Consider the following 19371-nt stretch of genomic DNA (forward strand, 5'->3'; position numbering starts at 1 on the left):
TTCCTGGTCTGCTGCAGCCGGCTACAAGTGCAGATGTGCGTTACGACAATGCGTACGACAATGCGTATTCAGATACTTGTTTAAAAAGTTAACAGACGACTGAAATCGAAATTAGGCAAAGGTTAATTGTGCAGTGCAGTGCAGTGGTGTGTTTACGTTTATGTATGTTTTGATTTTTCTGCCAATGTATATCACAAATTTCATACAGCCGAAGTATTCCAAAGCAGAATTGAGAGACTACCAGAAAGAAGAATAGAAGTAGTCAACTAATTAAAAGTTTTGTACGAGAATGCATTAAATAGTATTTTAGTAAATGAAATGGGCCTTGAAAAAACGATTCAAAGATCTGTGCTTAGAAAAAAGCTTGAACAAAAAATGCGCATTGGATCCTTTATTGCACTCTCTATTATGTTCACAACATATGAAATACCTAAGAAAGATGCAGCTTTTATGCGACCGTTGTAACGTGATGAAATTCCACCATGTGACAAGCGTGCTCGGGCGACGTCAGGGCAGAGCGGCCCGAGGTAGAGTGTGTTTGTGAGAACGAGCTAATCGCGTCTGTTTTTCATTTCGAGCAACGACGCGAGAGATGGAGAGGCACCCGAGAAGGTCGAGCAGCACAACAGCCGTCGTCGGCTCTCGCAGAGGTCGAGAAGGAACGAGAGGAGACGGCGAGCAAGGTTGGCGCGACGAAATCAGCGGCCGGCAATTCAACAGGGCGTTGTAGCAGCGGCTTATGCACCGTAAAGCGCCGCGCGTTGATGGCGATGCCGTAGGTGTAAGCTGCCAGTACTAGAGCCCGAAGCAGCAGGACCAGTGTTGCAGTCATCCGCGGAGCACCGGGGATTTAACGGCTGTCTTCTGCGCTCGAGACGTAAGTCGCACACTCGAAGCAAGGGCCCTGATATCAGTGGCGTACTTAGTGTCTCGAAATCCCACAATTATCGGCATTCCCCTATAATTGTCTGCGAAAGGCTCTCACTCCATTAGGTTGCGGGAGCTGAGTCGTAACGCGCACGCGCCGCTCCAAAACCGAGAGCTGAGCAGAGCGCGAGACCGTGGGCACGAGAAGCGAGCGAGACAGCAGGCCCGCGTAGCGCTGACCAATGGTCGAGCGCCGGCGCAGCGGCTCGACCGAGGAAGCGGGCCTCGGCGGCGAACGTCGAGTGCTCAAATAATTCTCCTACCCTGACTGAGCCCGAGCGGACGCAACTTTCGCCTGGCAATCCCGGTACCAACTACGATCCAGAGTGTTTCCTAGTCTTCACCTCCGAGCCACTCCTTCTGAGGACGAAAGGTTGGTGTCGTTTCTGGTCTCTAGCTGGCTTCCCTCGCGAGTGCGTAGCTCCACGTCTCGGTGGAATCGGTAAATTTTGACAGGTTAATCCGCGCTAAAATCTAGTGCGCGTTACTCCGCGCCCGTGGCTATCTCCGCTAATTATTAGATTTTTTGCTATGTCGGCTATCTGTTCCTTACCTAACCGCTTTCAATTGTTCGATTTAAGAATTTATATGAGTCTTGCCATAAGTCGTCGGACGCAGGCAAGGACAGCGTTTCGGAGAAATCAGGTAGCGCCTGAGGTATGCGCACCTGTTTGCAAAAGTTGATTGTAGCGAATGCGGAGAAATAAAGTGTGTGTGTGTGTGTGTGTGTGTGTGTGTGTGTGTGTGTGAGTGAGCAGGTTGCATTTCGGACCTCGGGACGTGTGAGAGGCATATAATTTAGAGTATTCGGTGTGGCGGTTGCCTGGTTATCTAATTTGCGTAGTTGTCGGTTATCTCGGTCGTAGCGCAACACCGAAGGCTGTCTAAATTTGTCGGGGCTGTCTGGATTATTTCGGGTTACCTGGCTATCTCTGGTTATCAGAATAGTATCTGGCTATCTAGTGTAAGCGAGTGTTTGTTCGGGTTCGAGAGTGAAAATCAAAGTCGCGTCAGAGTGTTGCATTTCGGATAATAAAGTATCAATTTCCCAACGTGTGTTTATTTTAATATCCCCGAACCAACCTTCTCCTATACCGCCTTGCGGAGCTGATCTAGCCGTGCTTCCCCGAAATCGCAAAATTCACGACAGAAAGAGTCGAGAGACTTTGGCGCTCGTAGGCGAGCGCCTGACGCCTCGGGTACGAAGGACAGGATTTTGTGGATCGGGGTTATTATAGCTGGGTTTCGTACGGATAATAAGCGTACGAAAATTTTAGGTTATATCGTTTAATTGAAGGTATATTCTTGTTAATAGAGCTCACAGGATAAAAAATTATAATTGCTTGCTGTTCAGGTAACATGAAACGGGCATGGCAAACTACGTAGTAATTATCATGAGAGTTGTTCCTCGCTTTATTACGATTAAATATAATAAACTTGACTTTGTTTGATTGATCTCAGTTCTTTTCTATCTGTAATTTCGTTGCAGAATATATCAAACTCGCCTAACCTTTTACTTTTGTAAAAATTAATTTTTTTTAGAGATTTCAATCCATTTTAGTAAATTTTTTTGAGTATTTCATATTTGACGTCGTAAAAATGAAATATAAGCATCTTTAGCACCTTTCGACCACAGCTTTTTTGTAACATTTTTATCACTAACATGAAATCACTGATTGTTCTGATATACACACTCCTCGAATTATTTCTACACATAGACACCAAAAACCACGATGCGAACTACCCAGATCTCGTCATGGGCCACCTTGTACACCTAGACACCGTCCTTAAATGATTGTTATACCAAGACACCGAAAACAACTTGAACCTTGTCATCGGCTACCCTGGCAAGCTAGTTACTGTTACTATTCCGGAACGCAGAATGCACCGGCAACCTCTTAATTCTAAATATCGTAATTCGTAATATATTATTATATGAGGAAGGTGAGGATATGTAAAAAAGGTGGAAAAGCAATTCCTTATCATTTTTTATGCGCAGCTAACTTCACCGTCCTTTCACACTGGAGAAAAAGATAATGATTTGAGCAAATTATATACCAGATTATTTATATTATATAAATGACAGCGTTTTTTTGGACAACTTCTATTAAAAATCACTAATTAGCACATAAATGTGATAATATATAAAAATCACTTAGAAACAATTATGGAAAGTATCGTTTTTCTTAAAAGTAAAATCTCAGATAACAATATAGAAGTAAATAGTGTCGTTGGCGCCGAAACTTCGTCTGCTTTTTAAACTCGCCTTCGTGGCGCTGCCGCGCCACTTGATTATTTACAACATTTTTGGAAATGTAATAATTTGTAACTTGAATTTTTTATTGATTGTTCGTTTTTGGTTAGAATGTACAAGCATGTAGTCAATCAACAATATCAGATCATTTACTATCCTTTGACCGATCCAGCGTGGAGATTACAAAGTGGATGAAAATATTATCAAAGCCTTCTGAAAAATTCTTGTGCTACAAACTACACAAGAATGGTCGCAAAGTGCCGTTGTTTGCTACAATAACAATGGTTTTGGATGTAACAGAAGACTATTTGTCATTGAAAGTTTTTAAATATGCAAGATTGGATGGAGCCTTCGCATCCAATGAATGTAAAAATTCCTTATATACTGAAGTGCACGAGAAAGAAGAGCAAGTGTCACAGAAATATATATTTGAGTTGCCTATTCTGAATTAGGTCTAGATGAATTTTCTGTTCACTTTTTTTTCTAGGTTACTTGGTGATGAATAATGGAATAATTTCTATTAAGATGTTGCTTACTTATCAACTGATTATTATGCAGAAGCTACTGCAATTATCAGCACTTTACTTGATTCCTTGACTTTGGATTGTACTTTAACAAACATTGAGACTGAGTGTGAAGGTAAATTTGATCGCGATGGGTATGAAAAACTAAAAGTTAAAATTTATAATAATGAATTATCAATAACCGTTTTGTTTAACAACAAAACTTTTATACACCACAATATTATACATTTTAGAGTTTATAATACACCTTTCGTCTAGTCCAGTCTAAAATGATGTTAAGATACATGTTTCCGAATAACAAAACCAAATGTTATAAAATTTGTTGAAATCTTGACCAAATCATTAGCCGTATCATACTCAAGAATATCAAATATCATGCAAACTTATCAATCGTGTGAAATCAAATCATCAAACACCCTCACCCGATGCAGAGGAACGTAGGTGTCGGGGTTAAGTCTGTCCAGAGGATGACCGGTCGATGCTGCTCGAAGTAGACGACCGGACGATGCTGCATGAAGAAGACGACGTAGTAAGTATTGTTTGACGATAATACCTGTGGGGATCGGGTTTCGGAGAGCCACTTGTGCAGAGCTTGCTCATTCTACGCCATATAAAAAACACACACACACATGTATGTATACACCGACGGTCCGTGCGTCATCAAACACAATTCTGATTCACAACGAAATTTAACTATGAGATACTGAACGACTCTACTTTTTCAGGCAGGCTAAAAAGGGCGTTATCGATGCACTGATTATAAAAAGCACGGTACACAACAAGGAGCGAATAATCTTGGATTTTCATTTTCATCGGATATTTCTGCACTAATTAATTAATCTATCATTGTCATTTGCAGCATACATTTTGTTTGAATCATCTAAAAAAAGTAACATATGCAAGTACGGAAGACCTCTATTTTGAAACTCAGTAACGTACGAATATGCAATACAATTTCCGGGTACAATTTCCGAAAATACGCTTTTTAACAACTTAGTCTAAAAATTTTCCTAGAAATATATTCATCCTCATTTAATCGTTTTAATTGCTCTTCTTCTTCTACTTCGTACATAATTTTGTACGATATAGCATAAATGCTTACTACTCTTAACGGACTATCTAATTCTTTAAACAATTTAGAATCACATTTCCTGTTATCTTTTAATTTTAATCATAAAGCAATTTCGTTATCTATAATATAATGTTTATTATATTTTTGTGCTTTATTTATATTTAGATGCAAAGCATAAATATTATGATAAATTTGACCGTAAACCCTAATGACGGTCCTTTGCCAGATAACTGATCATATTCTGCTCCAAAACTATCAAATGCAAGAGCGTTATCATATAATCTTATGTTTCGTTTAAAAAATTTACTTTTATTATTATTAGCAGTGATTAATTGTTTCGATCTATCAGAATATAGTGAATGTGATAACAATTTATGACTTTATGACAACAATTTTGAAAATTTGTATGTTTAACATTTCGTTCAAATTCAGAATGCTTTGCATTACAAAATTCACAGATTGCGTCCATTTTTCCTAAATAATTCTCAGTAATTGATGTTGCATCTAATTAATCATTTGTAGTATCGTGCAAATTTAATATATTTTTTAAGTCTCTTTTTTCTCTTTGTTTTCTATTTATTTCAGCTTTTTCTATTGCACTTTTATTTTCATAATCTAATATCCTTTTCAAATTTACTGTTTGGTGTTACCTGCTTTTGACCGTTTTTCACGTATTTTTGTTTATTGCAGATTTTTTTTCTACACTCATTTAAGGATATTGCAATTTTCTGTAGAAAGCTAATTTTTTTTAATGTGTTTTTTTTAATATTTAATGTTTTGAATCATTTAATTTTACCACGGGATATCATTTATTATCTTTATTAAAATTTTGTTTTTTTTTAATTGAGAAATAAGAAATTTAATGTTATTATATGTGCAAATCCAGAAAAAAAAAACGGACACTTTCGGGGGTCTGAGTGAATGAAATTGGAATTTGAGGGCACACCTCCGAGATAAACTTTTTTGGGTTTCTTAGGCCACCCAGAACCCAAAAAACCTTGGGTTCCCGCGATTACGAAATACTTATTTTTTTTGCCGTGTACCATTAATTATTATTAGCCATGGTTCAACTTTACCCACTCAGTGTCTGAAGGCGCAATTAAATAATGTGTATTGCTAGGATCAAAGTGTTGTAAGAGAGCTTTAATTTGAGGACTGGTGAGTTAAAAATAATTGCCAAGGGAGAAAGTTGTCTAGGCTTGAAAATAGCAAAATATCATGAAAACTTCGACTTTTTACGAAAATCAGTAATTTTTCCTATTTTTAAAATCCTTATAACTTTTGATCCCAGCCGTCAATTTAAACCATCCGGGGCTCAATTCAAGCTTATTACTTCTACTTTTGTTTTATTTAGATCAACCTTTTAGTTGTTTGATCATTTATATATATGCCCATCAATTTTAGCTGTTTTTAGATCTTTTTCGTTGTCATATATATATATATATATATATATATATATATATATATATATATATATATATATATATATATATATATATATATATATATATATATATATATATATATATATATATATTATATATATATATATATATATATATATATATATATATATATATATATATATATATATATATATATATTATATATATCTGATGAAACCGGTAAAATGTTTGATCTGATTTTTGAAAGCAAAATTTTCATGATTTTTCGCTATTTTCAAGCCTAGACAACTTTTTTCCTAAGCAATTATTTTTAACTCACCAGCCCTCAAATTGAAGCTCTCTTCTAATACTTCGATCCGAGTAATAGACATTTTTGGATTGCGCCTTCAGATACTGAGTGGATAAAGTTAAACCATGGCTAATTTTCGTTCATTTTTCCCATGTTAAATTCCCATAAGAGAATTTAAAGTACCCGGCAAAAAAATAAGTATTTCGTAATCGCCGGAACCCAAGGTTTTTCGGGTTCTGGGTAGCCTAAAGAACCCAAAAAAGTTGGTCTGGGAGGTGTACCCTCATATTTCAATTTCGTTCACTCAGACCACCAAAAGTGCCAGGTTTTTTCTGGATTTGCACGTATATTATATTCTTATTTTTGACTATACTTGTCTACTGTTGGACAGCAAATTTCATATTTTTAATTTTTTCGTTCATATTTATTAATCATCATCTAATTATCGTTTTAATGGAGTTTTTTTGCTATTTTGATTTGATACATATACAATGTCATAATTCTCCATATCCATTGGGTCGATTCTTTCAAAACGATGAATACAATCATCAGTTATTTGATTAGCTAAACTTATTATCAAGTGGCGCGGTAGCGCCACGAAGGCGAGTTTGAGAAGCAGACGAAGCCGCGGCGCCCGTGACACTATTTATTTCTATATTGGTGTTCGGATTTTTCATGATACAGAAAAAAATGCTTATCGTTACTGTTCGTGAGTTTTTTGGCTTATCTGTACATTTTCTGAGTGAATTTGTCTTTCCAGTTAAATAATTGGTAATCTAAACTTAAGTAATATATTGATCAATTACAAACAACTCTCACGATACTTACTACGTAAATTGCCATGCCCCCTACATTTTATTCATGGTGTTGTCTGATTGTAAGTGTAACTTTCCGCATATTTCATTTGTGTACATAAACTTATAAAATTGTTATTTCAATAAAATGAAATATTTCAAATGTAAAAGCATGTACGTAGCAGTATGCTAATCGTCGCCATTGCTATCTAAAATTGTTAAATTGCGTCATTGTGATTGAATCTCGATACGAGCATATATTTATTTCGCCGCGCTTCGATGCGAAAGTTCAAACGAATTGACCAGATTTAGTCAAGATGACATATAGATAGGCGAAACATTGTAAAATTTTCAGGCAACGCTGCTGGTTCCTGCAACTTCACTGAAGATTCGCGTTCATTTATTTTATTTTCGAGTTGCATTAGATTAGGATAGCTAGGTTTGAATTAATAAATAATTTTCGTCCGAATAACATTTACTAAAAAATCTGCGAGTACATTTATTTTAATTTTATAAGACCTAAACTTCTATTAATTCCCTATCAGAACACACGTGAACGTATTTGTTAAATTAGAACGGCCAACTACGAATTCTGAGTGGTTGAATTTAGCGGATTTCCCTCTGGGTTTACGCGCTCTATCTAGCTAACCGGGAATGCATTCATCTTTGCGTGCGATTTCTCGCAGTGTAGCTCCACGTTTTCCGTGCAACTCGGATATTTTTATCTTTGCTTCGGCGTTGGTGATAACGCTGTGTGCGAACCGTTTACACGAGGCTGTCTCCGTGCAATTTATAAGGCATCTCCTTTGTGTAGGATCTATGCGTGGATTTAGTGTTTAATTTTGTGAAATCTATTGAATATCGGTAGCTTTAATTAGTCAGGCGGCGTCTGGAGAATTTGCGTCCGGCGTGCAAGTATGACGGTTACGAACGAAACCTTGGGACGTGTGGGAGTCACAGTTATTTGTTTCGGTAAGTTTCGATTTTGGCTATATGTATATTTTCTGTTTACGGTTATCTTGCGATTAAAACGGTAATCTGGCTGTCTATATTATGATTATCTTGATTCGCGCCAATTACTGGCTATCTTAGTTTACGAATTATGTAGATTTTCTTAAAGAATAAGTAAAAATGTGGGAATAGAATAGAGCATTTTGTGGGCAAGTGAAAAGCAAATAAAGGTATTTAATACAATTAATCTGTAAATTTCGGAGTTAAATCCAATTTATTTCCGAACCACCCCCCTCTCCGATACCGCTTGCTCAGTAAGCCGAGCAACCTCTTGCCTCACACAGTCTATGATAAGGATTGAGAAATTCTGGTGCTCAAAGGCGAGTGCTTGGCGCCCTAGGTTTAATCGAAAAGGATTCTGTGAGGCAGGGCTTTGTGACTGTGTGCTTTCACCGTGTAGAAAATCCTACTTTACAAGGTAAACGTAATTACATTATGAATAGGAAATCGTAATAGTCTTCGCACGTTGCAATACATACATTCATTAGGATATTTTCTGCCAAGACTATTTATAGATTGATTCTTGTCGTGTTTCGCACACGGAGTGTCAAATAATTATTATTTTATTATACTTACATACAGGGTGTTCCATTTTAACTTAGACAGCTGAATATCTCGAAAAATTGCAATGTAATCAAAACATCATTCGGACAAAAGTTGTTAGGAATTGAGGGGCTGACTCTTCTATGACATTAAACATATTCTTGAATTTCATTTTCAAGGTCATTCGAAAGTCAACTGTTGTTTTTTAAATAAAGTCTTGCATTAACTGGATAGGTCTCTACATGATCTTCTCTTAAATGGTTGGATCACTACGCGATCTTGATAGGAATTCGCTTTGCAGAACAAAATAACTATAAATTGGCCCTTTTCAGTTCCTAAAAAAATAGAGCCGGAAGGTCTCCTAAATTTCGATCATCGGCACCACTTCTGCTTACACTTTTTATGAAAATATGGACGTGTAATAAATATTTGACTCTGAGTTGACTTCTACCTAGGTTAGCACTGCATCACTGGATGCACTACGTGGTCCTTAAGTACCTATACTCTAAACCCAAAGTTAAAAATCTGGAAGTAGAAAGTTTAAAACCTACATTTTAAACTTTACAAAAGATTATAAGCAAGAGATTAATCTATAATGCATTTTAATCTTTGTAAAAAGATTGAAATTAAGCAATTAAATCATGCAAATTTAAAATCTATAAATTAATCTCTTAATAGTTAAAGTTTAAAGTTTGGCTTTTAATTTTCTATAAAGTTTAAGATGTAGGTTTTAAACTTTCTACTTCCAGATTTTCAACTTTGGATTTATATTGTATTCTATCCACAATAAAAGTACACACATATTATATCATTGGATATAGAAACAGATGTACACCCGACGGACATTAAATCGTTTATGACTTGTAATTTGACCGTCAACATCGCCATAGTCAAGCTTATTGCTCCAAATAGAAATTTTCAAGTCATAGAATAGTCAGCCCGTCAATATCCAACAACGTTTGTCAAAAACATTTTTTGATGACATTGCAATTTTTTAAGTTATTCAGCTGTTTAATTTGAAACGGGACACCCTGCATACAACGGTTGGAAGGATGAACCAATTAGTTTACTCGAGTTTCCGTTAATCAGGTATTAAAAAAAAGACAAGGTATCTCAGAGAATTAGTTAAAGAACCAGGTATCTTAGAAAATGCATTCGAAAACCAGATAACTCAGAAAATGCGTTCAGACACCAGATATCTCAGGAAATATGGCACATGAGTTATCTGGTTTCCAAATGAATTTTTTGAGATACCTGATTCTTCAACGAATTCTCCGAAATACCTTGTTTCCCAAATTATTTTTTTAAAAAACTGCTTTCTCGTTTTTTTCTTTTTTTTTTAATAACCTAGTTCCCTGAAACTCCGCTGAACTAACTGGTTCACCCTCCAAACTATCGATATTAGCTTTATTATATCTTTTAAATAATAATACTTACCACGATTTGTTTTAAGAGATCAATATGACAAGGTAATTGAAATTCTTTTCTACTTTTGTTTATCTTATCTGGTATACCATTTTGAAATGGAATAGGTTTTAGTACATGGTGATCATTATGAATTCCAGATTCAGAGTTAGGATTTATCATCACACACAATCTCTGACTTCTATAATCAATAAAAATTTATAATTAAATACAAATATGATCAAGAAAATGTCTTAAACAGATTATGTTTATTAGCATTTTAATTAAAAACTAGCAATTGTCATCTCGCTCGCTGGGGCTCGCTCGATTGTACTTACTGGATTAGAAAATAGTCGCAAAGTAAAATATTCAATTTCATTTTTTGGTTTTCTATTTATAATATAATAAAATAGTAGCATAAACTTAAAATGACTGTTGCGAGAAAAGAAATTTTTTATGGTGTTCAGTATCAGGCATAGTAAATAGACGCAATAATATGTGTCACCATATGTCGGTAGTGTTGCTGACACCGGCTTGGCTATAATTACAAAATTTAAACATATATAAAGAGCACAGCGGTTTGATTGTTTATTCAGATATTATCATCCGAAGCAGTATGGTCGGTAAATTTAGGAAATTTGAGTCAATAATTATCTAGATTTAATCGATACGTGAGATCGTAGCATACTAAACACTGTGTTTATTTAATATATTATAAACTACTTTATAAGTCATTACACTGAGCCAAACAAGGTAGTTGTAGATCGATTGTCTTCATCGTTCTTAGCTCCAATCATCTGTAGATTCGTCCTCAAATCTCTTGGCATCAGGGCTGGCTGGAGGAGCATCTCATTGGCTGAGGCCTACTGCTGTAAGCTTGGGAAGCTGAGGCCGGCTGATAGTAGCGGAAGATAGTATGGGAAGGCCTGGTTTACTATCTCTGGTCGTCTGGCCTCATACATCTGTGGATGCTTCGCGCTGGGTTGCGCATGGGTGTTTCTATAATCTAAAATCAATCTATCGCGGTTTAGTAGTGGGGGCCCCCCTTTTTGTGAGAACATAACATTCTATTACTATTATTTTGAAAAATGTGAGTATGCCGGTCCCGGAGTAAGTCACCGGTGACTGAAGGAACAAAAATCTACCGTAAATATCCTTATATTTACCGAGTCTCCTTGCTTTGTCGATAATATCGCAAAAATCTTGTCCCGTTTTTAATGAGCGCGCTAGCATATCCTTCCTAAGGTTTAGAGTTTTTATTGTGTCCTCTTTCGCTAGTATTTCTTTAATAAAGGCTAGTGGCGTGTTATCGGTGTTATTTATCAATGAGACTACGTCTTATTCTGTTTCCTTAAATATTAGGGTAGAATAGTTTACGCATACTTCGCGTGATGCTACAAGTCGTACTTTGTTCGTGCGTGCGGTGCAGCCATGCTGCAGGCGCTATGTGCCTACGCCGTCAATGTCTATAGTGTTGTCCGTTAGTCGTTTGCAGCTGGAAAATAATCTCTTTTTTGTATTCGTAGAGAATATCCAGGTGTTTGGAGTGCTCGTGCGCATCCTAAATGTGTCTCTTGATTTTATTATTTGAATTATGCATTCCGAGAGATGAATAGGAGTTTTGACGGTGCTGATTTTGATTTCATAGCTCACGCCGTCGTTGATTTCGTGTACTGGCTTTGTGTTTTGCATATGTATAAGTTGCTGAGCTTCTTGCATTTATTTATTGCATCCAAGGTGATAGGGATGTATGCGTTTGATCCTTAGTCCAGTGCGAAATATTTCGTTTCTGGGCAAATATAAGCGAATGTGTCTGACGAATTAAGCGATTTCTGCTTGATCGGTAAGGCAAACGCCTTGTGCAGATTGTAATCATTGTAGTCAAGCAATGGAGATCCTATATAATATACTTGATGCGTGTCTTGAAACAATATTGAGACGTTGGATATTTTAATTAATTCCGTAGTAGACATATCTGTTCTCATAGATGGAAATCGTGAGTCGGTTATTGTCTCTTTTGCGAGGGCTTCCGATTTTGCTATCTGCTTTGGTGTGACGAATCGTGGATGTACGACTCTTTGAGTCGCGAATAATACAGCATCTGTTAGAATCTCCGTCTCTAGTTAGTACTATAGTACGTTATTCTTAACGATTTTTACGTTATTTTGTGGGAGGGGGAAGTATAGCCAAGATAACTATATAATATAGGAAGATATAAGGTTATTTTAAAAATGTAGTCTAGGTGTAGTATACAATATAGTATATTCAATATATATAGTGAGTTTGAGTAAAAAAAGTTGCTTCAAGCAAGTATGATGTGTAATATAAGGTTATTTCAAAAATTAATATTATTTTATTGTTAGATTTAATATTATTTTATTGTTAGATTCTGTTAAAATAATCAATACTGTCGTCTAATAATTACAAATAGTTTAAAAACTTGTTTTAACCTTTAGAGGACCAGAAAACCAATATATCGGTTCACCATGTGATATGAACGTTGTATATAGTTGATACACGATATACCAGACACCAATTTAGCCACTTTTCAAGGACGATTTTAACTCTCAAATTTCGGCCGTCTAAAGGTTAATATTCAAAATTTATTTCTATTTTATTCTATAATTTTAAAACCGGTCCTGTATACTAGTAGCTATAACTAATTTTATAGAATTTTGGCTGTACTGAATATATTGATTTATACTTGACGGTAATTAATTCTCTTAAAACGTTTTTGAAATCGTGCTTTCGATTGGCTAGAATATATGAATCTGGCAATCTGATTGGAGCATTTAAAAAACGTTTAACAAGAATTAACTACCATCGAGTGTACATCTAATATTTAACAGTATATTTAATAATGACACGTCAAATAATTAGATATCATTACAATTAATTTGTGAATCGCGAGCGAAGCGAGCGTTTTTTGCTAGTATTTAATTAATATTTTTTGCAAATGTCTTCCATTAGGTCTGAGGGGGTATGTTTAAGGTACATTTTAAGCCCGAGTAGAGTAAAGAAAACTGTCTGGATATTTCACAAAGCCGTGGCAAGTGACTAAAAACACTTATTTATATAGTGAAATGTCATGAAATTTGGTCAGTAATTTGTATGGTATATATGATATTTTTCAGTAGAAATAGTGTATATTGTACACATTTTCAGTAGATATTTTTTTTTAATTTACATGAAAAGAAAAAACTTTTTAATAAACGAATATTTCTTTGTTTTTTTGCAGGATTTAGCTGCTATGCTTCTCCTAACGCGCCGATAGAACAATTCAGATAACTGTTAGACCGGCTAGTACAGGATGTTATAGAAAGAAAATCGGTAATAATAGCAGGCGATTTTAACGCCTGGGCAGTAGAATAAGGTAGCCAAAGGTCGAACAAAAGAGAACTAACGCTATTGGAAGCATTTGCGTTTCTAGACATGGTCTTTGTTAACCAGGAATGCTATCCCACATTCTAAAAAGATGACGCAGGGTCCATCATAGATCTCACGTTTTTATGCAGCTACCTGTTTGGCTTAGTTAGATCGTGGACGGTGAGCGATCATTACACAAATAGTGACCACCAAGCGCTAATAATGGAGACAAAAAAACCAAAACGGAGATTCCTTCTGGAGTACAAGGACGAAAAGAGTCAGTTGGAAAACGAAGAATTATGACAAAAAGACATTTCTGCTGGCTCTAGAAGAAATACAGCTATACGGGATTGCGGAAGATAAGGTCGGGCAGGTGATAAGAAACATCACCCGAGCCTGCGACGCAATGATGCCGAGAAGGGCTTCCAATAATAGACGACCGCCAGTATACTGGTGGGATAAAGAAATTAACGCTGCCCGCAGCAAGTGTCATTAAACTAGAATACGGAAACAGCGGGCCAGGAAAAAATACTACAAGACAAATAAAGGTCAAGAAATAGTAAACGCCTGACATAAAGAAAAGAAGGATGCTAAACCGATACTCAAGAAAAAAATACGAGGAAATAAACGACGGTGCCTTAAATAGTTACAGGACGAGATTGAGCTGGATCCCTGGGGGCGACCATATTAAGTGGTAATGAAGAAGATAAAGGGAGGTTATATTCCCCCTCCTAAAAGCCCGGAATGACTGGACCAAACCGTGACTACGCGGTTTCCTCTTCAACTGGAAGTAACAGTTATCCCTGAAGCAGAGGCAAATGACGAAATCATTCCAACAACCACCACAGAGGAATTACTGGCTGCATGCAAAATAATTTGGAAAAACAAGGCTCCAGGCCTGGATGGCATACCCAATATTGCATTGAAACAAGCTATACAGGCATACCCCGATGTCTTTGTGGACCTGTACCAATTCATGCCTTAAAGAAGAGACGTTTCCTAAGAACTGGAAGAAGCAACGCCTGATACTACTACCAAAAGGAGATAAGTTACCGGGAGAAGCTGCCCCATACAGACCACACTGCATGCTGGACACTCCGGTCAATATTTTAAAGCGCATAATCGGCGTAAGAATGGACTAAGTCATTGAAAAATCAGGTAGACTAGCGGAATATATCAATATGGCTTCAGGAAAAAACGCTTCACTCTTAACGTTGTAAGCTTAGTAGTCGACACCGCTAGAACTGCAATAGAAGGGAAGAGATGGATAGGAGGAGCCAAGTAGTACCATGCTATTGTTACACTGAGTATGAAAAAAATTTTTTAACTCAGCCAACTGGTCCAAGATAAAGCTGTACGAATGGAAATTCTAGTTAGGTGTGAATGTAAGTGTGATGTGTGAATATGCGAGTTTATTCAGCGGCTCAGTCCCTGCTCTTGCCGAAGCTTTTATAAGGCCATGCGCGGTATATGACCAGTCATTAGCAGCAGCGCAACTAAGGCGCTTAATCCCTGCTCTTGAGCAACTTACGCCTTAAGGAGTCACAACTCTTTTAAATCCTGAAAAATAGAATTACGAGTAAAAATGACAAAATTAAAGTAAATCATTTAAAATTTTTTGTTGTGATATTTCGTATAAGTATCTTTAACTTTACCGTGCTAAAACCTTAATTATCCCTTCTGGCCTATTGTGGCACTCGGTGCAATGTTTTGTGAATTTGTTCACTGACCGTAGGATTCCAAGTGTACAAGTGGTTCTTTTAGGCTTAGATTCGAGGAAGATACTTTGTACACCTCCAGTTTTTGTATGAATTTGTATGAATAGGGATTGTGATTTGAATGCTTAGAAATGGTTTGGTGATGAAAATACTGATTTTTTAATTTTTTTTCGCTTATTATGCCACCGTTTTGGGTATAAAACATTTTCTGAGACTTTGAATAATTCTGACCGACTAATAAGTCTTCGACTAAAACACAATAATGCAAATTAAAGCGTATTGGTCAAAAGTATACTGTAAACATCAAAGCGAATTTAGAAATTTAATTTTGTTACGACGAATATATGCACAATTTATACAATATTCTTCATATATAATAATTCTCCAATACTTGATATCCTTGACCTGAATATTATTAATACAAAACAAAATATAAAATCAATTTTCTGTACTTGACCTGTCGTCATAATTACAACACAAGTTAGCAAATGTGAATCACACTGCATAAATAATTCTAATTATTTACGCGCATAGAACCAAGCAAAGTGGTGACCATTTCATGGCCAGGCGTGTGGCTAATTGTAAGGCCGCACGGGTATATGCCTAATTCAAAAACCTTGGATCCATAAATGCAAAATTTCAGGCTTAGACGGTATTTGTACGGTGATCAGTGGCAGTCCCGACTCACCTAGAACGTGCCTTATTGCAAAGAGGCTTTAGGTTGAGACAGTACGAAGACACTGCTCAGGGGATCTATGCACAGCCAGACTGACTTATAAGGGTAACAGAGGCAAACGCAAGGTTATCACGGTAGCTGCAGCGTACTTTCCCTATGACGAAGCAAGTCTACCAAACGAAACGGTAACAATCATAAGAGAATACGAAGCTGGAGGCAACAAGCTTATAATGGAATGTGACGCAAATGCGCATCACACATGCTGGGGCAGCTTGGACTGCAACAACAGAGGAGAAAGGCTGTTCTAGTTCCTAGCTTCAACGAACATGGACTTGCCCGATACAGGCAACAGACCCACGTTCCAAAACGCAATAAGAAAAGAAGTCATCGACATTACCCTAGTATCCAGGGACGTCTAGTCGCAGGTAATAGATTGGAGGGTATCGGAAGAGGTCTTTATGTCAGATCACCAATTCATCAGTTTTCGACTCGGAAGACGCAGTATGATGACTAATCTCATAAGGAATCCCAGGAAAACTAACTGAACGGGCTATAAGGAGGAACTAAAAGCAAAGATCAGTAGCTTACCTGTCATTTACTTATAAAACTAGAATCAGGGGAATAGGCTAATAGCGGACTAAAAACGCTAGAGCGTTTGATGAGAGCCCATTTTCCAAACTTTAGAGAGAGGACCGAGCCGAAGGCCTACCGGCTCTCTGCCCGTGGAGAAGACTAGGAACTAGCAAAACGAATCACCGACAAAATAAGGATAAGGTGAGCAAAAGGTACGTTGAAGCCCTACAGAGCGGTAGGCCCGGATGGTATTTTCCCAGCACTGCTGCAGCAGGTGCCGTATACCGGGAGAAATTGTACCTGGCACTTAAGTATGTACCGGATGAATGGGAACCGGCGAGAGTCGCGTTCTTGCCTAAACCAAGCAAAGCACAACACAATCGCGAAATACTTCAGAGCAATAAGCCTGACCCCGTCTTCATTCAAAACGTTGGAAAGGCTAATCGTCAGGATTATTAAGAAGACATCACTGGTTGAAGCACCACTGCACAACAAGCAGTATACCTTTAGAGATTGATGGTTGCATCTCTTCTTCTACGATCCCTGGTAGGAGATAAGGTAGGAAAGGACAATCAGACAGGGTGCAGAGAATAAAGATAATAATGAGTGCGGATTGTGACTAGATTATATTAAACTATATACAAGATGACTAAGTCTGTTCGCACTGGCGGCTAGCCCGTGACTAATTCACGAAAGTGACTAAGCTTGCAAGCTCCCCTCGCACTCGCTACGTCGTGGTGCTCTGCTAGACGGCGCGTCGGGCCGCATGTGGTGGTAGGAGGGGACTGACACATACCTACTAAACTAGTAAGTCAGTGGACACAGAGAGTTGTAGAGGCAGTCGGCTTTATCAAGAATCGAATGAAAAACAGGGGTCTAGTGCTGGTGGCCTTTCTAGGCATCGAGAAGGCTTTATTCTAGGGGCAGAGACGGTTTTCTTCAGACTTAAATGGCCAAGGCATTACCAAGGTTATTTCTATTTATTTTTGCCTTCTGAACACGAATTTCGAGGGTGAAATGCCCAAAAGTGATCAGGTAATTTGTATTACTATTATAAGTATTAATTGTCAATATTTAATAAAATTATATTATTTCGACCCAGAATACATTTTTTTAGATTTTAATATGATTTATTTATTTATTATTACCAGAAGAAATTTACAAGGTATGTATTTCATACCTGGAAACCTGCAGAGGTAAATAAAATTACCTGTTCGCAGTCTGGTTACAAAGGAAAAGAAAAATATAAACAAAACTTAAAATTAAAACTTAACACTAAGATATATACATTTGGCATTAGCTTCTAATAACAAATTTGTGTATTGCATATAGAAACAATTTTTTTCTTTATGATTTTCTTTTGAGGGTATTTATTTATATTTAATACTTTTAGTCGATTAGGAAGCTCATTATATACATTAATTGCTTTCATATAGCTGTTCTTATTGATTTAGAATTAAAATGTTTTTATAAGTTTTTCCGAAAAAGGCTTTCTTGCGAAGTAAAAGAGTACTAAAGTCTGGTCAAAATCGCGACTTTTTTCTCAATTTTGTCCAACTTTATCAATTTTTTACTCACAAACTAAGCCTTTTTCGAAAAAACTTGTGAGAATATTTTCAATTGAGAATTATGTAAAGAATCTAAACAAATGTTTCTTGGCTTAAAATAATGCAATTTTATTTAATATTAATAATTAAATTGTTACTAACAATACCCGACCACTTTCGGTCATTCCACCCTCGAAATTCGTGTTTAGGAGGCAAAAAGTCCGACGAAAACTGTCTCTGCCTCTAGACTTTCAACTTCCAACCACACGACCAGAGAAATGATCAAGGTGGGAATCGAAGAGGATGCAGTTCTGGCAACCATCGCTAGGTGGATTAGCAACATGCTAAACTTTAAGACAATAGTGGCTAATAGGGGGCCACACTTAAGCGAAGGCAGCGTTAGAAAGGGGGAAGTACTGTCACCGACACAATGGTGCCTTGTGGTCGACAGCCTGATTCGCATCCCGAACGAGAAGGGCATAAATGTGCTAGTGTACGCAGACGATATAATCGTCCTGATAAGAGGAGATGACGGAGATGTTCTAGAAAGCGTAATGCAGTATTCACTGGAACTGGTAGAGAACTTGTGCAAAACAGTGAAACTTGGGGTGATCCTTAGCAAGGTCAACGTCATGCTGTGCACAAACAGGTACAAGACCAGATCAGTGGACGGCTAGCTAACTATTGTCAACTTATAGACTAATTTTAAAATGTTTTTTTTTAACCTAGAATATTTTATAGACAAAAATGAACTTAGGTCGGTGTGCCGGCAATAGATTAATTCCTCATTTTTCCGTATAATTGATTTTCGTCAAAATTTCATAATTAACATAACTGTACGTCGTTTATACCTGATAACTTTTCATTTAATGGGCTCATGTCAGTATGGCATGCGTTGGTTCGGACCATAGAAGCATGCTTACACAAATTTTGAAATTTTTATTTCAAAAGGAGATATTCATATTTTTATTATTTCACCTATTAAAAAAACCGCTGCCAATTCATTGGCACGTAGCTTCCTCCAACTAAATTGATAGGTCCAATAAATAAAATATTGTTTTAATACATCTATATATCTGCTTGCTAATGTATGAGGCGGTTTTTGTTAAATCATTTAATATAAGTTTTGGATAATTCATTGTCCAAAAATTTGCAGACCCCTCTGTTTTTTTATTATAGAATATAAACACTGTCGTCAATTTTTTTTCACAGAAATTCACGCACGTTTACATGTTTTCCTAACCAACCTAACCATCAAAACACAGGC

General features: G+C 36.8%; 1 protein-coding gene across 1 annotated transcript in view; it reads right to left on the bottom strand.

Annotated features, from left to right (window-relative positions):
* The window catches only part of LOC100115493, a 245950-nt gene that overhangs the window by 87430 nt on the left and 139149 nt on the right, over nt 1-19371 (bottom strand). The window contains exon 7 of the mRNA XM_032602169.1: nt 10258-10426. Within this exon, the coding sequence (XP_032458060.1) occupies nt 10258-10426 (169 nt within the window). The remainder of the gene's footprint in view (nt 1-10257; nt 10427-19371) is intronic.

The sequence above is a fragment of the Nasonia vitripennis genome (assembly GCF_009193385.2).
Source record: "Nasonia vitripennis strain AsymCx chromosome 5 unlocalized genomic scaffold, Nvit_psr_1.1 chr5_random0006, whole genome shotgun sequence".
Lineage (NCBI taxonomy): Eukaryota > Metazoa > Arthropoda > Insecta > Hymenoptera > Pteromalidae > Nasonia > Nasonia vitripennis.